Genomic DNA, 25,170 nt, shown 5'->3' on the forward strand with positions numbered 1-25,170 from the left:
TATTTTCCAGTCTACTGTAAGTTTCATGCCCTGGCCTTGGGCAAATCATTTCTGGCCTCTGAGTTTCCTCATCTGAAAAATGAGGGCCTTTAATTAGATGGTCCCTATGGTCCCTTTCAGTTCTGACATTCTGATGTTCTAGGCTGATTTTAAATGGTAATATTTGGCTACACTATAACCTTTCAACAAGCCTGAGAATAGTTGCATTTTTCTAGTACTTACTTCAAATATCCCAAGCAAACATTCTAAATTCACCCCTGGATGGGTAGGCAAACCTTTGTCCACACATCCCTTTCCAGTTTGCCACGAAGAGTAGCCATTGCATGTGTCTATCCCTCATTACCATTCAAAGCCAGGCTGTTCTCCCAGACAGTATCTATATCATTGTATCTAAGCCATTGTGAAGGAACAGGCAATTAGTTTGATGAAAGCAAAGAGATCAGAACATTCCCATCACAGTAACAGTGGGAAGATGAGAGTTGTCATTTTTTTTTTTTTTTTAACATTTGAAATGACTTCAAACTCTGTGTGGTATCCTGGAAAGTCAGATCTTGCAAACTAACAAATAAGTGATGTGAAATGCTCATCCTCAGGCCTTGTTAAGCTGCAGTCTCTCTCCCTGATGATGGATGGGCCCAGTGCACATCACTGTACATAAAGCACGTGCATGCCTGATGGATTGCCCGCCAGGTCTTCTTCTCTGGAGATGCCGCTGCTAAGTTAGCAGTCCATAAGGTTTTCTAAGTGGCCGCATCAGCCAAAGGATATGGCTATGTTACTTGCTTCCATCAAGACACGTAGGGTCATCGGTTCTGCCCACCCACTCCTCAAAGCCTCATTGGCATTCTTCTTACTATGGGTCACTTTGATAGATCCTACCTCACCAATGAGAACAGCACTGAAGCTGATGCCCAAAGATTCCATGTATGACTTTCAGGCGCTTCCATACACCAGGAAGAATGAACTCCTTGGCGTTTTGACTGCTGTGGGCCCCAAGGCAGGGTGTGGGAATTGGCTCTATGACTCAAGCTGTTTCCAGGCTGCTTAGTCCCCAAACACTCTCCTCACTTCCCCTTAGCATTAATCCTAGGACAAGCTACTCAAAGGGTTTCTGAATGCCTCCTGTGGTACCCAAGATTAAATAGTATTGAATTACCTAGTGAGAAGGTTGTTCTCTTTTCAAATTCATTTCAATTCTTCTGATTTACCTAGAGGGAAAAATCTGAGTTTGGTGCTAGAGTGTTTTCAAAACCTTTCTAATGCTTACTTATCACACTTCTTTGCCAAGAGTGAGCATGTTTCAGGTTCATAGCCATGGGCAAGCTACAGTCTCCAGCAGAATGCAATCATTTCTAATTCTTTATGGAAGCTTTTAACTTTTAAAACTAGTCCCATATATATTCACTGTTATGCAGGTCTCCATTTTCGAAAGGTATATTGCCTGTTTTGTTTAAATGTTTTTAAGTCTAGAAACTGAATTGATTTAGAGAGAAAAAAGTTAATAATTGTGCAGGTGGTGTGGGGAGTTTCACAAAAACCAGGAAGGTGGTGAACGAATGACTGCAGTTTGGGAAACAGTGCCCTAAGGCACCAGCTCCCTTTCCTCTTCTCAAGGACATGAGGTTTCTCCAAGCCACATCCCTCCTCCTTCCCTCACCCCATTCTCTGCTCCTCCAGCCACATCTCCCTGCACTTCATCTTAATGTTCACTCTAAAAATAATCGCAGAGCCTCTTTGGAGGTCTTTGACTACCCCAATCATGCATTTATTTTATGGATGTAACTCCCAGGAAAAAAAAAATCTGCCTGGTTTAAGTTGTAAAATGCCTCAGATGTTTTAAGGGAAAAGAATAGGAAGTCTTTCTCAGAAAAAAAAAAAAAAATTCTTCTATCATACAAGTGTGTTTCTTAGAAAAAGGAAATAAAGAGCGAGCAGCAAACTTAGCATTTTCAATGGGTGAAGAGAGAGGTTGGCCATGTAAGATGTGAAAGGTGCTAGAGGGGAGAGAACAACAGAAGAGCATTTGTTTGCTCAGGGGTCTACCTGGACAGGCTGTCTCCCCTTCTGTGCCTTAGCTGCTGTTCATGATTTCAGCTGCATTCATGGATTTTCATTTTAATTTCTGTGACATCACCTTCCCCTATCTTTTTTATGAGTTTTCTCTCTCTCCCCTTCCCCCCCTCATTCGTTCTCCCTCCCCCTCTCTCTCTCTCTCTCTATATATATATATATATATATTTTTTTTTTTTTTAACTACCTACCTAGATCTTTCCATTCCCACCTTGATATCTCAAAGGTACCTCAGAGTCTCAAATTCACCATATACCAAAACACACTTCTTCTTTTCCTCCACAAAATTTTCTTCCTATATTTCTTATTTTGTTAAACACCATTAACCACAATTCCATAAAGAAACTATAGTCCCCACAGTGCCTCAGTCTTCTCCTTCACAGCACACATCAAATTGGCTACTGATTCTATCCTCTGTCTCTGGTCCATAAAGACCCCCACCACTGGTCATTTAAACGGTAGCTGGCCTTTTTGTCATGGGTCCCTTCAGCCCTGTCCCAACTAATCCTCCACACAGATTGCTAAGTTACCTGAAAGTAGAATCTGAACATGTCCCTGCCCTGCTCAACAATTTTGTCCCAGTTCCTGTTGTTTCCTTTAGCTAATTTTTCAAAGCCCTTTGAACATGATACTAACCCTCTTACCTGCTGGGTCTCTTATTTCTCCCCAGCCACAGGGAACTACTCAGCTGGCTTCAGATGCTGTGTGTGCTCTCACGTTTCCTCATTTCCTGGAATGCCTTTTCTGCCCTGCTTTGTCTGGAAATCTCCTAGTCTTGTAACGTAAAAGCTAGTTCCTCTGAATAGCCTTAGGCTCCTTCTCAAGAAGGACCTCCTTGGCACATACATTCCTCTGCTATACCATTTAGTTTATTACGAGGCTGAGTCAAAAATTATCCTCACTCTGGCTGTAGACTTTGTAGACGTTTTAATATAACGGGAGTGCGGATAATTTTTGACTCAGCCTCGTACATTTGTGACGCAGTGTCTATGAGTTTCCTTCAGCAGATGGCTAGTATCTCAAAGTTGTGGGCTAGTGTCTAATACACAGTTGGTGCTCAATAGAATCTTGTCAAGGCAGGGAATAGCTGCGCTGACTAGGGGAGGGATGAAAAGCAGTGATAGGCTTGAATAGCCCAAAAGTCGAGTCAGTGTGAGCATTTGCGTGTGCCCCTACCCTCGGGTGGGGACACGGAAGGTCTGAATTAACCAAATGTTCTTATGAGGGGAGGAAGGCTTCTGTGCAGCAGGTCCTTAGTAGATCTTTTGGAAGTGAGTCAAACAATGACCAAAGGTAGTGCATCGACTGTCAGTTTTCAAATACCTGGAACACTACAAGATGGAATCTAGTCAAGCCTTCCTTCGATGACTCAGAGCACTTGTTGCAATTTCACCAGGACACTGAGGTCCTCATTCATCACGGCCAGCCAACATTACTGCCCAGTACTTCTGTGCTGGCTGTGGTAGGAAAGGCAAAGTTTGGTTTGTGGAAAACTGAAAATTCCCTCCAGGCTAAAATATCTCCCTTCTACGGTGTCTGAACTGCACCAATGGTCTCTCTGCAAGGGGGAATTAAGGCATTAGATCTGCATGTTCTCTTGGTAAAACATCAAAACCCAGTGTAGCAGGCAGAATAAAGTCCACACAAGATGCCCACATTCTAATTCCTGGACCCTATGAATATGTTACCTTACTTGGTAGAAGGGACACTGCAGGTGTGATTGAGTTAAGAAAGGACAAGGTGAGTAGCCTGGATTGTCCAGGTGAGCCTAGCGTAATCATAAGGATACTTACAAGGGAGAGATGAAGGCAGGAGAGGCAGAATCAGAGGAGGAGATGTGACAGCAGAAGCAGAGGTAGAAGTGATGTGGTCACAAGGTAAAGAAAGGGGACAGCCTCTACAAACTGGAAAAGGCAAGGGACATTCTCTCCTCGAACCCTCAGAACTAACACAGTTCTGCTGGCACCTTGATTTATATAGCTCTGGGGGATTTCTGACCTCCAGAACTCTAAGAGTAAAATTTGTGTTGTTTTAAACCACTAAATTTGTGGTAATTTATTTCAGCAGCGATAGGAAACTAATACACCCGGATTAAATTCTTGTAATTCACAAACTACTCACATCTAATTGGAAGTCAGTTTATTTGACTTTGATGATTTTTACAACTATGACAGCTAGGGGAAGACAGGGATCTGCTAGGATGAAAATTAGGGGAAAAAATAAGAAGAGAGCTACCGCTTACTGAGCATCTATTATTACTGGCCATTATTAATGCCTTTGTTCTCACATGTAATCCCCACAACCATGTGAGGTAGATAAAAATACTCCCAATTTATAGGTGAGGCAACTGCGGTTCAGGGATTTGCACACTATTCGGATTAGACAGTTGAGACTGAGAGAGTCATGTGCACAATTATTCGGAAACTGATAAGTGTCAGTGATGATATTGGAACTCAGTCCTCTCTGCCTGTTGGCCAGATTCCACGGCATGCTGAGGGGTATCAGGGCTCAGCAGAATGCTGTACAGCTGCCTTCAGAGGCCAGACCTGCTTGAGGGGTATCAGGGCTCAGCGGAATGTTGTACAGCTGACTTCTCTTTGGCCAAGAGCATGATGAGGGTTTGTGTTTAAGATGCAGACCCTAAACAATGTTCTCAACGTGTGATCCCAGGCTACCTGCGTCAGAGTCTCCTGAGTATCTGTGAATATTGGCTGCTGGCCTTCCCTCCCCAAACCTGCTGGATCAGAGGGGTAGGGTGGAGGATGCCAATCTGCAGTTACTAGCTAGTTTCCTGGGAAAGCCTGATCCCGGTGAATCTTGAAAAACATTTAACTAGGGAAAGTCAGGGTCTTGAAAGGAGGAGGATTCTAGTCAATTTACTAGAAATTTCGTGACATAGAAAGCTCTTGCTAATAAAATAGCCCAGAAATTAGCTTTTGTTTTAAATGCATCACTAGAAAGATGATTTACCTTTCTGCTTGGCTTTGGTTACAGGGTCTGGTGGTCGTGTACAGACCTAACTAGGGGGCACAGGTGAGCATGGAGGCAAAGGGAAAAAGAAGGGAAGAGGAGTGGGCGGGGGGGTGGGTGTAGCTCATAGGTAAGGGTATTTTTGATGTCTCCTATTTCCGATGAGAAGAGAAAATGGGTTTCTGCTGGTCCACTTGAGGGCCTGGGCTTCCTTTACGCGTTACTGGGGGCATTCATTTGCAGCCTCTCCCCCCTCCCACATCTCCCGGCTCCTCGGGCCTCATCTGAGATCAGGAACGGAATGGTAATCCCTGCTGACATTCCTCCTCCAATTAAGGCTCAGACCAATCAGAGCCCAATTCTGCTTCCAGGCCGAGAGCCCGAATGCTAGAACTGCCCTCCGGTGCATCCTGGAGGAGCAATTACAAACACCTGACAGGGTGGGTGTGCAAAGCGCTGCCCGGGACCGCCCACCCTGCTTCAGGAGAGAGTGTGGCCACCGCAGGCTCCTGAGCCAGGGAATGTGCGTGAAGATGAACGTCAGAATCCCCCACCACCTCTCATTTCCTCAAACTCCAAAGGCCATAGGCTGCTTTTTTTTTTTTATCATTATTGATTCCTCCACTGTTACAACTCCTCTGAGCTAGACAGAGAAGGAGTTAAGGATATGCAAAAGGAGATTTGCTGCAAGCATCTCCCCTTGTACCCAGCGACCATCAGCCCTGTTCTTGGTGTTGCCCCCTCATTGTTTTAATATTCAGAACTTCTCATAAGGAGTCTCTCTAGAACACAGGCCAAAGCCATACAGCTGTGTGCCCTGCAGGAAAAGAATCAGGCCTTCATCTAACCAAGGAAAGAGGCTCCAGAGAGCTACGTGAGTCACCTGGGGTCATGCAGTCAGAGGCGCTGAGAGCCTTCTTGAGTTTCCTTCTATGGTTAAATCATTTGGCCACTGGGTCCTGGCCTTGCCTGCCACTTAAAGCTATTACCTAACCAGAGAAAAAGGCATTTCACTAGAAATGCAATATGCACCCAGGCTTGTGAATTCAGCAACCAACTTTCCACGTAAATTATTTAGTACGTTCCTTTTGTTTCCTTCAGATGCTCTCCCAGCATGGAGCCAGGTGAACTGTCAGAGCCTCTTCGTCCAGCTACAGTCCTCTCTCTGGCTAGCAATGAATGCCGCAGTGAGGAATAATTAAAAAGCACACAGCATGTCTGTTCTGTCTAGTGATCACAGATGCCTTTGCAGCTCCCATCCCATTTCAGTATGGACCAAGTGGCATTCATTTCAAATGCAGGAACATGAATGTTAATGGCAACACTACCCAGCAACCCCGAAACAACTGCCACCAAACATGGCTCAAGCTCTTTTGGAAACAGACATAAAGTTTGGGGCGCATGTGGACTTCTCTGAGCCTCGACAGTTTGATCCCCAAGACATTCGCCATTAGTCCCCGTTTCTCTCGGTATATGCTTATCCCTTTCTTTTGTTCCCTTGAGTGTAAGGGGAAAGAAGTAGGCTTTACAGCATCAGCAATTTATCTGCAATAAAAACGAAACCTATTTTAATGCATTAGTAGCTAAAAAGGCTGAAACAGGCCATCAATATAAAAATCAAGGAAGCAGAGAGTTTCACAGGAATAACAAATGGATGGCTGCTGGCATGAGGGCCACAGCTGACCACAAAATGACACAGTCTTCCTCTGTCAAGTTAATGCAACAATCATTACCATTAGTTGAACCAGGCACTGTGCCAGGCATTTTGCTAAACACTGTACTTGTATCATCTCTTTTCAGACCCCCAGAACCCTAAAATATGGGCATGGTTATTATTCCCATTTGATAGATGAGGAAACTGAGAGTCAGAGAGGCTATGTGACTTGTCCAAGATCCAATAGAGCTAGGGCTTAAACCAGTCCTGCTTTCAGGAGACATTCCTGTCCCTTTCCCTCTTACTTTCTGACCTTGCACAATCAGGGAATATTTGTGTTAAAGTTCTCTGAGATGACCTTCTCTTTCTAAGAAATTAATGTGAAGATATTCTCAACACAAAGCCACAGAACCCAGAGCACAGACCTCTCTCACAGATAGCAATCAGCAGTGAGATTTCTGCAGCGTGACCCTGCTTATTTATGTACCTAGAAAAGAACCTGTGATTCTCTGAGGACTCGTCAGCAGACAGATACCCAAGAAGGTACGCACTTGCCAGCTTGAAATGGCTGTCAGTTGTGAAGCTTAACATCGTACCCTATAAATAATGAGCAACTTGGTCATTAGGAGAAAGTTTTAGGAACGATTCCCTTCCAGGCTGGGGGAAAAAACTAACTAAAGTTCCTGCTTTCCCAGACTGTGATTGTTCCCTGGGGACACTTTGCAAAGTGGTGTGATTTATCCAAGTGGAGGGGAACCAAGCTACCCTTGCTGATTCCATTGATTCTTACAGCTAATTCTTTTAAAAAGGAAGTTGCGGGAGGTCAATAAATCTTGGTGCACCTGGGCTCTGTGGCAAGAGGGGCCACAGAAACACTCCAGCAGAGATGAAGAGGTGGAGAGGGACTTGGAAGTGCTTCTGTCTTCGGGGAGATGGCATGGATCGTTAATTTCTTGGCCAATTTTCTTGGAGCGTATGGTTTATGGCTCATCTCTTAAGAAAAGAACAAGACCCAGCTGCTGAGAAGGAAAAGCAAAGGACCACTGCAGACCTCAGCAACCTACACCAGATCCAAAATTGCACAGCCCGGATACTAGCTTGAGTAGGCCAAGCTGCTTCCTATGGAGTGTCTGTCTTCCCTGGGTGTGTGGCCTCCCTGTCAGAATGTCCCTGCAATCTGCAAACACTGTGGCAGGTGGGCTGCTCAGCTGGGTCAGGAAGGGTCCTCCACGTTGCCCAGCCCAGGTTGGGTCTGGTTCCACGGGGGGCTGCAAGCTCATTTAGGTGCACCAGGCCTTGGTCACCATCCCTTCCCCACCCCACCCCGCGCTCAATTGGTGAGCAGGATCTCACCCAGATTGAAGACTACTGTTCTTTCGATGCTGTGTATCTTAGTGTACAAGCTTTGGAGCCAGGCAATCTAGGCTCAAATCCTGACTCTGTCACTTACTAGTGTGTGCCCTTAGCAGAATATTTTAACCTCCCCTTGCCTCAGTTTCCTCATTTGTAAAATGAAGATGATATCTATCTCATGGAGCTATGAGAATTACATGAGATGTGAGCATTACTAAACTTGTAGTATAGTCTCTGGAATATAGATTTCATTATATAAATGACTTTCCCTCTCCTCCCCCTCCCCTCCCTCCTCCTTCTCCCTCTCCCCCTCCCCTCCTCCTCCTCCTTCTTTCTCATTTAAGTTACCATGTGTCCTCACCTAACACCACGCAGGTACTTCCTTGTTATATTTTAAAGTAAGACCCTGGTAACAGCCAAGCCCTGGGCTAAAACATTTGATCCCCTTTTAGGGAAAAAACAGGACTAGAGGTCAGGAAAGCAAGCTGAGATTCTGATCATAACTGATGGTGTGACTCCCTTCACCAACTCACTTGTCAGTTAAATGGGGATAACAACCTTCCTAGATTCCTGAGCTATTGTGAAGATAAAATGAAAATGCAAATCTGGAGTGTTTGCAATCTGGAAGTGTATATAAAAGTAAGAAGTTTCTATTATTTGTTTCTATATAAACTTTAACTCTTCAGTTTGTTCAGCCAAGATGCTGCATCCAGAATGTGTCTGTTGTTTGCTTATGTATTTACGTTACATATTTATCTACTTTTTGCTTCTCACCATTTCTTCTTCCAGACAAGCCATGACTTAGGCTTCTCACTACTTCCAATTACCTAGAAAAACATCCTTCTGCTTTTCACCTAGCATGATGGCTGGAGCATTGATCTGTCAGCTAGATTAGTGAGGTGCCCTGAAGAGGGAAACCTGAAAGCTCTTGTCCATTCTTGTTGTACACACAGCTCACTTCCTAAATGCAATGTGGCACGGTGCACAGACATCTTGTCTGGGAAAGGCTCTAAGGCTCCCCATACAGTGAACTGGGCCCTCCTGAACCAGGTGTCAGGTATTCTGTGCATTCTCAGAGGGCCAGCCTTGCAGACCTGAATGCTCCAAACCATCTCAATGGCTCTGGGCTTGAATCTTGTATTGTAACAATTTCTTGACCACTATTTGCCACCCGCACCCCACTGTGAGCCAGCGCTCTGTACAAACTAAGCACTCAGCACTCCTCTTCATCCATGTGGAATATGAATGGAAAAGATGGTAAGGGTGGGAGGGAAGGGACATTAAGAGGAAGGACAGAAGGGAAGGGAAGGTTGGAGAAGGTACTGGTATTCTACCTTGATACCAAACTCAAGGCAGGCAGTCATTCCCCAGAATCTGCAAAAGAGTTTGCTTGAATTCTCTCAAGCAGGCATCTTATTCCCTCTTTCAAGAGGTTGCTGAAAATGGCGTGGGTTGGCTAAGTGAGAAGATGAGGGGCATCTCCTCTTCTCTTCCAGCCTTAAAATGAAAGAGATAAGACAGGGCACTACCCACTACCCATTTATAAGGCAGCTGCTACCAAAACAAAATATACTCCTTCTCCTCCTTCCAAACTAAACAGTACTTTGTCAAATGGATGGATAAGAAGAAAAGTGACAATTTTCCTTTGTTAATAAATTGCTTTGGCCTAAAAAACATTAATCAATTTCTTTCCGGAGCACACATGCTTCTCTATACTCTGTCATTTGCCTAGTCCTGAAAAGAAAGTCACTCTCTCAGTCCCCTTTAAATTGTCAAGATCAGTGGAGGCAGTTGCAAGAGGGGGGTGGGGAGCTCCCCAAGTCCCAGTGATTCTAAGGAATCTTGTGGTGTGTCCTTAGAAATATAAAGAGTGTATTCTTCCCTGACATGGAGTGGAGAGGTGAAGAGTGATGTTTCCGGCAAGGTATACAATTACTGAAGAGTTGAAGGTGTCAGTGAGGAGGTAAGGCATTCAGTCCCTAAGACAGGAAGACCATAGACTTAGTGGAGTGGGTAGAGACCACATCCTACAGGAGGACATTTCCCGTTATTGTGTCCCATCTGCACAGCTACTCAGTGAGGTAGCTTTGTAACCTCCACTTTCAACTGGGTCTCAGAAAGAGAAGCAACTTGCCCAAGGTCACTGTAAGTGGTACAGTCTCAGTTGAAACCCAAGAGTATTCCACTCGAGAGCCCTTGCTCTATCCTCTATAATGGTCTGTGCTTTAAATTGTGAGCTAACACGGACTTTACATTCTGTCTCCAGGCCTGCCGGTTCTATACACACCTGGACTCACCCAGAGTACTATTTTTTTCTAATTAGTATTAGGACATTGTTGTGAGTCTTGACAAACTCAGGTGGTTTGTTGTTGTTTGTTTGAATTAAGACGTCAGGGAAATGTCACATATAAGGATAAGGAGGCTGGTTTGTGCGTATGTTCATATAATTTGGTAGAGGTATATGGATGAAGAGCTGAAAGGTAGGGGTAGTTGAGATACATACAAGGCAGATTTTTAAAGCAATTGTTAGTTTAATCATCTGTCTCACACACTGAGAAGCAAGATCCACAAAGGCAGTATCCACATCCATCTATCTCACTGTTGTGTCCCTGTAACTGAGCACAGTGTCAGGCTTAGAGCAGGATGGATGGTTGGATGCATGGGTGGATGGATGCCTGGGTGGATGGATGAATGGATGAATGGATGGATAGTTGGCTGACTGGCTGGATGGCTGGCTGGCTGGCTGGGTGGTAGGATGGATGTATGGATGGAATTTCCTATTCCAGAAAGCTGAGGAAATTCCTAGAATGAGCAGGGGGTCCCCACTTTCTTTGGCTCCATCTGATGCCCTAGGATGAAGGTTACTTTGCTGCCTTGGTGAAAGGAGGGCAGGGATATTTCAGGAACTGGGAGCCCAATGAATGTGGATGTTCTCTATCTGTGGCATAGTGCAAGAGAGGGTGAGAATCAGAGTTTGCAACTCATTGTTTTAAATTCCTTCCTTAAAGCAATGAGAGGTTGCCAGAGACAACTCTTCCCCAGCCTCTGAATCCATCTCCTTAAATTTCAACTGGGGAGAATGAGTTGCAGGTAATGGTGACAGAAACCCACCCCAGGCTCAGAGACAAATACGGATGCAGTGCTGGGTAGTACATCCTGGAAGTGGGAGCCTCAGTGTGTGTCTGTGGATACTTCTGTTCACTATCTAGCAAATCCTAAGCTTTGGTTAGAAGATCTCTAATAGCTCTTAATGTTGGCTAGCATTTACTAAGGACACAGAGTCACTAGTTACCAGCACCAAGAGGCCAAGGATTACGTCTGTCTGTCTGTTTACCACTCTGCCCCTAGCACCTAACAGGGCCTGGCACATGAGAGATACTCAAAAAAGGTTTGTTGAATGACAAGCTGAATACCATTCAGTGTTTGCTGGTGCCGAGCTCTGAGCTGAGCACTGTACATGCACGCTCTTGTTTATACTTCACTGAGCTCCTATGAGTAGGTACCATGCACATTCTTCAGATAAGGACATCATGGCTTAAATACAAGAAATGACTTTGCCGAGATCTCACAGCTAATCAGTCATGGAGCTTTGCCTAGAAAAACACAGCTTGTGTTACTACATCCATTATATAAGTCACCCAGCCAGGAGTATGTCCCTGTAGAGGAGACCGGGGAGGCATAGAAAGTGAAAGGAAGTAAGCCAAGGAGAAGAAAATCTGGGGGAAGCTTATGAAAAATATAGAAACAAAATAATCAGACACCCATCCCTGATGCTCCCTAAAGCACTGTTACTAAGCCCCTACCCCTGTTATTATTATTATCTTTAATGTTATTACTACTAATATAGTGTGTCTTTTTGCTCTTTGCTTTGCTTCGCAACTTAACGATGTGTCTTGGAGAACTTTATACGTATGCTTACTTCACAGTATTCCTCAATACAGACATATTTAAATACTCTCCTTTCATGGGCATTTTCTAATCTCCATTTCTTTTGTGTTATTTTATTTGTGGACTTTGGAGTCATCAATGTACAGACTCCATTGTCTCAGCTGTACACAAGTCTGTGATGTAAACATGACACCACTGGGGACCAGGGTTCTCAGGGGTTGAGAGAGTCAGAGATTGGGGAGAACAGAAGTCTGGCCTGCAGGCAGTGAGTGCTCAGGCTCCCCCTGACCTTTGAGGCCCTGCGAATCAGGCCAGTGGGCACCAGGGATGGTCAGCCTGTCTGGTAAGTCTGGCTCAGCCTTCTCAGAACCTAGAGAGCCGGGCCAGAAAGACTAAATCCCGCAAACATCCCTGCAGACGGTGTATGGGCTCCCTCCGCCCTTAACTGTCCACTTTCCTCCCTAGGAGATTTACTTACAGAGGCGTTTCTGGGACGCTTGTAAGAGGCTCTTAAGCTTATAGCTGTGTTTGTCACCTGGTTTCACACTAGAACTCTCAGAAAGCCCAACGATGAGGAGCCAGCGTAGGAGGGTGCAACGCGGGGGGAAATGCAGAGTCACAAAAACGGTGCTTCTCCTTGTTTAGCAAGGAGGAAAATAAAAAGTATGACGTGGAAGAGGAAAGGCCCCATGTTGGTTTGTGATGTGTCATGACTGGCCAAAGCCTTCTACCCAGCAAGGGCTGAAAAGGAGCTGTCACTCAAGGCACACTGACCTGGTCTGCTATGCCCATATCACCTCCCAGAGACCCAGGATCAGAGTAAGTGCTGCCCAAAAGGCAAATCATGATCACCACATGTGACTAATGAAACCCCCAAATGGGAAAACCCCTGAAACCTCATCACTGGGCATTCTGACATGGCTCACTATACGCCAGGTACTGCTCTAAGCACTTCATTTATATTCTCTCACTTCATTAATATACATATTAATTCCAAAGAAAGACTTTGAGATGGGTGCTATTTTTATGTCCATTTTATGGATAAGAAAACTGAGTTGTTAGTTTTATCATATATTTCTCTGTGTTACCTAAATATCTTATAATGAGGCAGTTTTCATACATAAAATGTATGTAAAAAGAACAAACAATTAGGAGCATTTATTTAATGTGTGAGAGAGACTGGAACAATTTTTTCTGGACATCTACTATTAGACTGCCATGGTACATGCTGCATTTAAACTTAATAACATCCCCAAGAGGAAGGCATTACAGGTGCCAATTCAATGAGTGAGAAACTGGAGGTTCAGAGAGGTAGCACAATTTCCCCAAGGTCACACAGCCAGCAGGTACCTAAGCATCTGGGACTTGATCTCAAAGCCCATGCTCTTCCATGTCAATTAGACACTTGGTGATGCTAAATCAGTATGTGCTGGTTTGAATTTACTTTCCTTCCTTCCTCTCTGTGTTTTTCAGTGTAGAATATGATTTCCGGCAGCAGGAAGGCAGGTTCCATGAAGTGCTACAGAGTCTGGAGGAAGCGGAGCCAGTTGAAGAGGCATCTCCCCCACCAAAGTCCCCAGCAGAGCCCCCGGTCCCCGAGAAACAGGACTTAAGGAGGAAAACCAAGAAGGTGAAGAAGAAATGCTTCTGGTGGATCTGAGCTCATGGGGACCATTCCCTCTGCCATCCCCGAGGTGGGGAACCACTGCCCTCAGGCCTCCTCTACTTCTTAGCGAAGGCCCTAGGCTATGAGCCACTCGACCTATGAAACCAGAATGACTTGGGGCTGGTTTAGCTGCTGCTGGACACCTGACCACACCTAATCTGAGTGCGTGCCGCTGCTTGCTGAGGACTTCATGGGCCCAAATGACCACTTGCCTAGCTTCCTGTTACACATTCTGGTTTGTGGGTCTAGATTCCCACCATGGGCAAAGCCCCCATCGCACTCTCCTACACCCCTGTGATGCTAAGCACTTCCTGCCCACCCCGGGTTCATCATCCCAAAGGAAAGAAACCAAAATGTTGTGCAGAGCAGTAAGATAGAGAAGGGTTTTAAGCAGATACCCAGAAAAAAACAGATACCTAAACTGGCAGTTTTCTAAGATATTGGCACACATAAGCACAACAGAAGTGGGCAGGGCATAAAAATGCAAGATCACCCGGTGGGTTGGGTCCTCTTCATTTTTAATTAGCCCCTGGATCCCAAAGCGAGGATGTGTCATCTCATGCTGTATGGACCTTAGAGTCTGTGGCAGAGTAAGGTCACCACAGGGTATAAGGGACTTCTGGGTATGACCATCCTGCACCTGTAGCTACTCCTGGGCCCACCTTAAATCATCCTGCTTTTCAGTCTGGGGCCTGAGACTGCCTGGCAAATGGATGGGGTCTGGTTTGGGTTTGAACTTTAAGATTGCACAGTTAATTTCCCAGCAACATTTAAGATCATGAGATCCAGCAGCCTGTCTGTCCGTTTCATCTTACCAGAAACATAAATAAGACGAAGATAAAATACAACACTGGTTCTCATCCATTCATCCCTGTAGCAGTCTTGTAGATAAGTTCGAAGTATATTAATCTACACAATCCCCCTTCCTGGTGATCAGGCAATGGTCACCTGATTGAAGAAGCAGCAGGACTAGGGATAAGGATATCTTTTTTTCCATATTAGTATTAAAGGCCTTTCCTTCCCAAAGCCTGAATTCTTTTAAAGTCTGGCTCACTCTTTTGATAAGACCCCCATATGTGTGGGTCCAGTCAAACTTGCATGGCTGAACAAACAACTAAAGTAATATAATTAAGTAATTGCTACATACTCTTGGGGAAGAGGGGTAGGTTGGCAAGGCTCATATTCCTTCTTGTTAAACTCCCTACCAGCCTGTGGTTGGAGTGAGGCTGCTTAGAAAAGGTATCCTAAACTCAAAGAGCACTCAGTGAAGAAGGCAGTTCCTAATCACCTTTGCTAAAGATTGGGTGTCTGAATTAGAGCCTTTGCAGAGTGTGGCATCCTGTGTGAATGTGGGATGTACGTTCCCCACTGCAAATTGAGGCTAATTGAGCAAACCACTCCGACAGTATAACCTTCCCCTGTCACTGCGCTGCAGTGCACAAAGCTATTTCAGTGACAGCAAGAGGGAAATTTGGCAAGGAATCTCAGCTTGCACTATTTAAGTCTTGGAATGTCATTCAAGATGTTCCTGTTCTGTTTCCAGTGTAATGTTTAAACCCACAAAATGAGACCAGAATACATAACGTGAAGTTAGAATTAAGATAAATACACTTGTCATACTTAAGAAGCCACATTTCAATAAGATATGCTACCACTGGCTAAAAGCCACAGATCTTTCTATATCCACACAATCAACTCTCACTTGGCCCCAACAATGGAAAAGAACAGCACAGAGGATAATCCAATAAAGCAAAATCATTGGGGATCTCTTATGTAATTTTATCTTGTAGTAGAGCTTCCATCTCAATTTGCTTTGCTTACGATGGTTTTCAAACTAATTTATGTTCTTGGGCAGCACAATAGAATGGAAATAATCCTGTTCCCAGAATTAAGAGACCCAGGCAACAGAAGAGTCTATTCCAACAACCTTTAGCAAACTGCTTACATTTTCAGGGCCTGTCTGTTCTCAAGTGGAGATATGAACACCTACTCTACCTACTTCATAAGGTCTGTGTACATTCCAACGTCAAATGAGCAGAGCCACCCAGAGCTGACCAGGATCATCTGCCTGTAGTGATGAAGCGATATCTGAGATAACTCACACAAAATGGATAACCCAACATTTGGATAATTAAGAAGTGTATGTTATCGCACACTCATGTTGAGTTGGGGGCCTCAGTAAACCCTCAGCTGAACTAGATGAAATCGTGGTCAGAAAAGATTGGCATTTCTAGAGATAAAACCAAACGAGGCTATAATAATTCAATACCAAAGCACAACGCAGCATTGCTTGGGCCACCAACCTGAAACTGGGAAGGAGGTCTCTTCTGAAAATTGAACATTTAAAATTGTTATAGGGGAAATGGATTCAGTAAACACCTTCCTGCTAAATAAAGATGATCATCTCTGTATTAAAACAAAAAGTATATGTATACCAAAACTCTATACTCATCTACTCATGTGAAAATTGCTTCTTTGTAAAATATTATGTAACATCTACCATGATATCCTACAGAAATGCTATACTTGAGGTTATCTGGTTTTACAGAAAGATATTAATTTAGCAAAAGTTACTTTTATAAAATTGAAAGGAAAAAGACTGATACATCAGCTTAAGTTGCAGGAGTTTATGTAGCTGCTTCCTCTGTAGTTAAAAAAACGTGTACTCACTATACTTGGAACTTAATACCAGCTCATCTATAGAGCACCTTCTTAAAGACTATGTACCAATGTAAGGTTTTGTAAATTTCTAAACTGTTTTAATGGGATATTATCTTTTGCAATAAACTTACATATTTTTCCTAGGTTTTAGACTTCATTACTAGCTTGGGTTGATTTGGGTTATAAAATTTAAACTTAAGAAGGATGTCTCAGTAGTCCCAATGGCAGGGATAATTTTCATTATAATCGCTTCTATATGTTTCTCAGGGAAACAAATAAAAAAGAGCAGATTCAGAGCTTAGCATGGCAATAATCTCCTGAGGACCCACATGTCCTGGGAGCCAGAGAGGCACTGTGAATCAATGATGCAACTCCCAGCTTCATTCAGACGGATACATATTCATGACTTCTATCATTATTATCATATTATGCATCATTTTCTTCATTTTTCCCACAATTTTCTTCCCCACAAGGCAACTTTATATCACCACCATGAGAAAAACCAGTATGATTATTCCAAAAATAAAAGATGAGATCAAAATAATTTTTTTAAAATCCTTTCTGAAGACTGTTAAGTGTTGACGGTACTGAGCCTGAGACCAGCTCTCTTTGTTAAAAAGGGAGATTAGCAAATATTCAACACATGCTAAAGCCACTTTAACACCAAATGCATTTTCTACTTGACTAATCAGGATGCTTGAGAGAGAACTGAAAAGAAAACAACATTCTCATCATGTGACAATTTTTTTCCCTGCATTGCCCATGAGCCATCTAAAACCAGTTTGTTTACCAATTTAGGCGGGAAAAACCTGGACATAGAAGTCTTGGGTGTGATATTATTCTGCTACCCTGTTTTTTCAGGATGACCTTGGGAAAGTTAACCTCGGTGAGCTGCTGATTCTTTTTCTTATAAAGCTGAACACCACCCTTGCCAGACAAGAATGTCTTACAATTAAGTGGTAGAAAACCTTGAGCTTCATGGAGAGCACACAATAGGTGCTCAATAAATGTGTATTTATTCACGTGTTGATTGAAGTAAATTGGGGAAGAAGAGAGAAGATGCTTCCATGGGAGTGCGATGGGTTTTCAGAAATAGGCTTAAGGTTTTCTCAGGGCAAAACGTGATGTTAATAAGGAATGAACTCTTCCCGGCCTCATTAAGACCAGAAACCATGACAATGAACATTAAGTAGCAAAGTCCTCAGTGAGTCAGAATACACAGGCACATCTAGCACAGCACAGCACTCTGGGGAATGACGGATTCTTGCCGCATGGAACCAAATATCCTAGAGGTGAAAAACACTGCACGACCTGGGTCCCTGCCATGTGAAGCATGAGGCAACTAAGGAAGGCTGCATGATGCGTGCAAGGACTCGTGGCAATTATGTGGGAAGCCAGTCCTGGGAGCAATGTGGTGGGTGGTGCAAGGTGTGAAGGTCTCCCAGACACCAGTACCCAGCGCAGTTCCAGGAACCACTGGCACTAGACTCGAGACCCATTCTGACTTCCAGGTACAGTTTCTGTCTTAGCTGAGCAGAGGCCTCTGTATAGCCTTTGCTTGAAAAGGCTCTCATTTTAAGTGGCTCAAGGCAACTTGCTGTATGCTAAAAACGTATTTCTCTTTTCAAGTTCCAAGAAACATAGATGTTTTGTGATCATAATGCACATCAAGCATAGCTTGCAATTAGAAGAGCTAAAGGACGAATCCGTACCCGACACTGTTTGCAAACCATGTTTGGTTGGCTTAATGCTCATAACCCCTTTGGGGTACTTTCATCCTAACTTCATCCCCATTTTCTTTCCACCAGTTTACAGCCTGAATTCCCATTGCACGTCTATCACCCGTACTCCTGAAGTTTCCCAAATGTGTGATTTTCTCTTGCCTCCTCCAGGATCCTCAACCTAGAGTCTGGTTTTCTCACTGCCAGGCTAAGCCGGATTCCCAGGTAAATGTGCCTCTCCGCTACCAGCATCCTGTTGCAAACCTCCTTCTTCTCTCAGCCGGCCTCCACAGAAGCATCCCACCTGGTCTTCCCACGTGCACACCCTTCCCTTTCAGCACATAGCAGCAAAACCAGTCATTGCTGAATTTAGATCTGACCCATGTCACACTCTGGCTGTCACAATCTGGCTTCCTGATAAACTTAGGAAGTAAGACTAGGTCTGTCACGATGACTCAGAAGGTCCCACCTGGCTCTCCTCCGGAAGTTCCCATCACAGGCCCTTTCATTGTCTGCTCTACAGTCACACCGAGTCACCTTGGGTTCCTCAGAACCACCATGCTAACACTCCCTGAAGGGTCTGTGCACACTTTTCCTTCTGCCTGGAATAATCCCCACCACACCACCCTCTCTGCCCAGTTTCCATCTCTGTTGGGGTTTCTGAGAAAAGGCTTTCCAGGACCACCACAACCACTGCCCCAGATCACACCAAATATTCCTCTTACACACTCGCCTGGCACCAGGGACCCCTCTATCAAAGTCCTAGGCACAGTTATCCTTGTACATATATTTATGTCATTCTTTGATGAATGTATTTCTCTCTCATTAGCCTATTATCTTCCTAAGGTAAGAATTCTGCTTATTTCTGCTCACCTTTGAATCTCCAGCACTTAGCATAATGATTCACATATTTGTTGCAGGGGTAAATTAAAGAATGAATTGGGGCTTCCCTGGTGGTGCAGTGGTAAAGAATCCACCTGCCAATGCAGGGGACACGGGTTCAATCCCTGGGCCGGGAAGATCTCACATGCCGGGGAGCAACTAAGCCTGTGAGCCACAACTACTGAGCCTGTGCTCTAGAGCCTGTGAGCCACAAATACTGAGCCCATGTGCTACAACTACTGAAGGCTGCATGCCTAGAGCTTGTGCTCTGTAACAGAGAAGCCACTGCAATGAGAAACCCACACACTGCAATGAAGAGTAGGCCCCGCTTGCCACAATTAGAGAAAGGCCTTGCACAGCAACGAAGACCCAACACAGTCAAAACTTAAATAAATAAATAAATAAATAAATAAAGTAAAATCTTTAAAAAAAAAAAAAAAAGAATGAATTGGATTCAATGGAAGAACAGGAAGAAATGATTCCCGGGTTTTTCCCTTGTTTATGTACAGGCTCTATCTGTGCTCCCAGGAGCATCCAGCCTTCCACTGATTGGGGCCTTCAGCGGCTAATGTGGCCAAGCTTTCTAATTCCATTGTGGTCCACATGGCATTCAGGACCCAGGAACGTCAAGCCACTACCATCCTCCCTCACCACGTTTATCTTGAATATTGACAGCCCAGCTTAACCTTGTTTCGGAACAAATTGCCATCATAATTAAATCCCAATGCATTCTGCACATTGTACCAAGATACTGCCTTACCGTATGAAAGAGAAAATTAGTTTTGAAATTAAAGCAGATTGTTAACTATTTTTGCTGTAATGTTTCCATTAAAATGCCAGAATTTATTACATGCGACCTAGTCCATTTCAGACAAAATACAATTTAAAGGAGACAGGGTCTGTCTAACTAAAGAAGCATTTGGGGCAGAGCATTTTGTCTTGGCTTAAACCACAACTAAAATGAAGACAATAAGCAACATACCAAAGGATTATTTGCTCCAGAGCAAATAAAAGCTTTATTATCATGAATGGCTTTCACAAATTCTCAGAATCCATAACTATGGTATATTAAACTTCACTCCAGTGAAACCTGTATTTTTTTCTCCTGGCAAAACCTTAATATATATTTCTTAAATCTTCAGCCAAATACAGTGATCTCTCATCCATGCTCGGGCTTGGTTTCCCAGGTAGCACACGCAGTGTTGTGATACCCTGGTTATGCTGATAGAAAAGGCTTCTTCCTCCTGAGCCAAATGGGCTGAGTCATTTTAACTGCTGAAATCGAGTGGTTCACACAGCTCTTCCCCTGAGCACACCGAGCCCCACTGAACCTAATCCCACACGCAGAGCTCCCATATGGTGATGGATGAGAGAAGTTATGTGTTGTCATTGTTCTTTGGTTTGCTTGTTTGTTTCAAGGTAAAAACAATATGCTTTCTGTAACTAGGGATCAAAGAGAGCAAAATCAAAGCCATGCAAAGCATCAGCATTTGCAAACTCAGACCGCTGAGCTGATTGGAATTCCTGGCACTGATCCATCACTCTGCACTACGACACAACCACCAGCTCCAAGGAAACTCCTCACATGACCCTCAGCCCATAACCGCTTTTTTCCAATAAACAGTTATAGATTCCCTTCCCTGTGCCAGGCAAGAAAACTACAGATGCAGCCCCTGCCTCGGGGAGCTTATTACCGTCCAGGGAGGGCGGGGAGGGATTCCGACAATAAGCACATGTCCTTTTCTGATTCACCCACCTGAAGATCATGCCCCCCTCCTTTTGACCCTCTTAATGCTGTCCTTGTTATTCTCGTGTGATGATCATCTCTCTTGAATTATTACTACTTCTAGTTTTCTCCCCTTCCCCACTCTATGTAACGTGTCATGAGAGTAGGAACTGCTTTCCTCCCCTTATAAAGTCTAAAGTCCAAGAAGCCTTTGTTTAATTGAAACTAAAGATTTTGACATTATGAGCCCTTGTCTATTCCTTGTGAAGCACTGCACTGGTCTTCAAAGTCTACTTTCCTTACAGTTTTCCAGCTCCCTTAGATCTAGCCTCCTCCCAACTGCCTGGAGATCTCTCTAAGATGCATATCTGATCATGCCATTCCCAGCTTTTCTATCTCTAACTGCACCCCACCATCATCCAGAGCATAAAACTCCTCCTATAGCAACAAGGTTCCTTACAATCCTACTCCAACCTAGTATGTACAGCCTAACTTCCCACCATTCCACTTTCCCCTGTCCTCATCTCCTTGCCACCTTCTAAAACATCAGAGGATATTACATATCAGTGGCTTAGCACATGCTGTTCCTTCTACCTGGAACACTGTTCCATTACCTATTTACCATGGGAAATAATTTTCATTTTGGGGAAATAAAGGAATAGGAGCTATATTACTACCAATCATGATAACAAAGGCTCTCGTTTCTTAAAGTTACCATGGGCTATTATTAAATGTTTTGCTTCCATTATCTCATATATTCCTCAAAAAATTACCCGAGGTAGCTGATGATTACCTCTATTTCCCAGAAGAATAATCTAGGCTTGGAGGGAGATAAGTAATTTGTCCAAGTCCACATGTATGAGACAGTGAAGGCTGGAGTTCTTTCAGGGTCTGCCAAACTCCAATGCCAGACAGCAAGTTGCAATTTAAATGTCAACTCCTCTCTGCAACTTTTTCTGATCATCCCCCGCCCCTGCCATGGGCTTAGTCACTCTGTCGCCCTTGGAGTACTCGTGGCACTTTGTAGAGAGTGCTGCTTATATTGTCCTGACTTTTCTTTTGTCAACCCCTCACACTCATCTCCACCAGGGAGCAAAGTCCTGGGGGACAGGAATTGTCATCTGCAGCCCTAGGACCCTCAAAGTGTTTATCACATTGCCTGAGATGTTGTAAATGCTTCACAACTTTGTTGAATGAATTGGGAAAAAATATGGAGATGGAAACATTAAGAGGAAAAATAGTCCAGGCTGGAAAGACAGACCAGAACAAGACCAGGAATTCTGACTTCAGCCCCCAATTTTCTGCACAATTTTGAACAAGTACCTTCAACTCCATCCCCCACCTCTGTCTTCAAAATGAAACCATCTGCCTTTCTGGCTTCACAGGGTGGTTAGAAGAAAAGTGAAATTATATACATGAAAATGCTTCAGTAAATTTGACTATCTCATTAATTCCTATTTTTAAGGAAATAGTGTTTTAGGGATTTTTTCCTAATTATAGAAGGAAAGCAGAATCATTTCAGAAAAAGTAAAACTACAGAAATGTACAAATCATGTGTTCTTTAAGCAGATGATACCAACCTCATTTTAGCTTCAGAACGAGGTCCCTGGGTCTGACCTCTAAGAGATCCAGAGCCTCTGGTGAGGGGCCACATTTTTTCCCTTCTTTGACCTTCAGGGCCCCATGATGGCTTTCTTATTGTTGTTGTTATATTTCTATAATCTTTTCTTCATATTTAAGTCTAGCATTTCCTCATGTTATTAAAAACTTATAAACATTTAACGGCGACACAAATGCCTCACTTATGAATGTAGCAGGAATCTAGAAAAATGGGTTCTGATTTTGAAGGATCACTTGACAGAATTGGTTCCCTTGAGTCACTGAGAAGGCCGGTGCCTGGCACAGACGACAGGGATGGAGACTTGCAGGGAAGCCTGTTTCATTCGCCATTGTTCCAACAGGGTTTCTCTGTGGGCAGCTCCGTTCTTTCCACGACATTCCCAGGGAAGGAGCCTCTGCATGGGATTTCTCCTTCGTGTCTGGGATTCAAGCCTTTGTGGCAGACCTCTGGTGGCTGGTTTCATCTCAAGGTTGGAGGGTGGGGGAGGTTCATTCACAGCCCAGCTGTAATGACAGCTTAATAATAATTCACAAACCCAGGAACTATCCCAAGTCAGGCCATAAAATAACTCATAATCTGACTCATAACACTTATGTCAAAGTAGGGAGCAGACTGTAGCACCGAAGGGGAAAACAACGGCTCCTATTTACTGAGGGTCTGCTATGTGTTAAACTCTGTGCTGTGAGTCTTACACATAGGTTTTTACCCAATCCTTGCCATGGAACTGACAGATAATAACCATTATTAGCCCCATTTTACAGACCTGGAGCCTGAGGAGCAGAACTGTGAAGTAAAGAGGCTTCCTAGCTATGGAATGAGGTCACCTCACCCCTTGAGAAAAAGAGGACCAGTTCTCAGCCAGTAAAATCCTTTCAACCTCCATACCTTGTGCCGCAAACCCCGTAGCCCTTAGAAAGAAATGTTGTGTGTGAGGGTACTCATCAATGCCTAAACGGAAGATATTCTAAAGTTTCCAAGATTTGCCAAGGACGAGAAGGGACTGGCCTCTCTTCTAGCGCCAGGAATTAGGACAGGAGATACAGTGGAGTCTAACCTTTCAGAACACACTTAAAATTACTTGTTCAAAGTCACATCTGTCCAGCTCCACTAAGAGAAGCGAAAAGGCACTGAGATATTCAGAGGCAATTTCGTTAGGGTAATGACGCACTGGTCATGCGTTTCTCAGTACTAACGGTACGATACCCAAACATGCTCTCTGCCTCTCCCTCTCTGGGTGCTGACAACAGCAGCCCCTGGGTAGCCAGTGGAGGCCCCAGCTTCTCTAGGGTCTGAGCCCACCTCCCCTGAAGAACCACAAGGCACGTGTTGCTGAGCCACGTGTGGAACTATCACGGCAGCAGCTTGTTTATTATCAGGAGTGCTCTTTCCTTGGAGCAGAAGTCTGCTCAATTAGGTGGACTAGGGAGAATGCAGTGGCTATTTTTTAAAAAATTTAGGAACTTCATAACTCCCATCTCTGTGACTTATCATGGAACAAAAGGAAGGTCTGGAGAAGAAGCCGGCTTTTTTATGCTCCAACTCTCCAACTTTGATTTGTCTAAAAGAATGCTACCACGCAGGGCTGGTAAAGTATTTGGGAATTTTATATTGAAAATAAAAAAGATCCTTAAGGGAAATCTTTCCTCATCTTACTTTTAAAATCAGAATTCTTTTAAAGCTAAACATTGATTTGTGCTTCCAATTAGTTCTGTTCTTTCCACTCACTTACTCCCGTGGCTTGGATGAGAGCCTGCTATATGCCATGCCCTGGGCTGATGGGCAGGAACCTCTGAGATGAGAAGACACGGTCCCTTTCCTCAAGGATCTTAGTCTACCGTGAAACCTATGTAGGTAAAGAGAAAATTCCACTACGACAGGACAATGCTGTAACTGAAAAATGGACAAAGGAGAAAGATGATCTTGAAGAACGAGACACGGTTTCACAGACCAGGAGATGGACATAAGGCAAGAGAGGCTGCTCCTCCTTACACTCCCTTAACCCTTCCTCTCTACCTATCAAATCCTTCATGCCATTCAAGAACTAGACCCAGTTCTACCAAATCTACCTTGATAGCTGGTGTCTGCCCACATACGCTATGGGTTCCTTGAAAGTTGAGATACTAATCCATTTTTTGCATGCATATTTTAGGCCAAGTATTCCTTGATATGCAGTTACCAAAACCCTTATTAAAGCAAAGTTTTCCCACCCACTGTATATAAGCACCATGCCCATGGCCATATCAAGCCGCAACCAAGCTACCCCAAGCTCATTATGACATCTTTTGGTTACCAACTGGAATTTCACGTCTCTTGTATAATGTTTATTTTCTCTCTTAACCTGATCTCTCTCTAATACACAAACATACACACATATTTATTCTCTCTCTCTCAGGAATTTTCTCAATTAATTTTATCTCAGGAAAACAATTTCCCTGATATATGACATCTTAAACATTTCACTATAGTGAAATGCTTAATCTGTCAGATTCAAACTGTAGATTTGGATTTGGACTCTAGTTTTCTCCTTCTTAGGTGTGTGACACTGGACAAGGAGCTTAAGCTCTTTGACCACTGTTTCCTCTTTGAGAGGGGATCATAATTTTTGTCAGCCTCACAGGTTAAATGCGATCATGCCCCCAAAGGACCATCTCTGCCACACAACAAGCACTCTGGAAATGTTAACTGTCATTGTTATTGACATATGCATCCTCTCAAGAGCACAAATACATTCTCCCCCCATTCCTCTCCATTTGGTCCAGTTAGTCAATGACAATTCTTTTCCCTCCCTTATTCTCCTAGCTTAATCATGTCACAAGGGTAATGATGATAACACTTGCATAAGGGTAATACAAGTAACACTTACATGTTAAGGAAAAGAATGATGGGGTGTATGTAAATAAAACAGGTAGCAGAAGTCCTTCATCCCTTCAGCAGGTATTCACTGAGATCATCCTGAAT

The 25,170-nt window shown here is 43.8% G+C and overlaps 2 protein-coding genes across 2 annotated transcripts in view; one reads left to right on the forward strand and one right to left on the reverse strand.

The window, feature by feature from the left end:
- Nucleotides 1-16,407, forward strand: part of INSYN2B (inhibitory synaptic factor family member 2B) — a 115,645-nt gene extending 99,238 nt beyond the window's left edge. The window contains exon 4 of the mRNA XM_057729380.1: nucleotides 13,409-16,407. Within this exon, the coding sequence (XP_057585363.1) occupies nucleotides 13,409-13,595 (187 nt within the window). The 3' untranslated portion in view covers nucleotides 13,596-16,407. The remainder of the gene's footprint in view (nucleotides 1-13,408) is intronic.
- Nucleotides 1-25,170, reverse strand: part of DOCK2 (dedicator of cytokinesis 2) — a 414,056-nt gene that overhangs the window by 196,755 nt on the left and 192,131 nt on the right. The gene's annotated exons all lie outside the window — the stretch shown is intronic.

The sequence above is a fragment of the Hippopotamus amphibius genome, chromosome 1 (assembly GCF_030028045.1).
Source record: "Hippopotamus amphibius kiboko isolate mHipAmp2 chromosome 1, mHipAmp2.hap2, whole genome shotgun sequence".
In the NCBI taxonomy this organism is placed as follows: Eukaryota; Metazoa; Chordata; class Mammalia; order Artiodactyla; family Hippopotamidae; genus Hippopotamus; species Hippopotamus amphibius.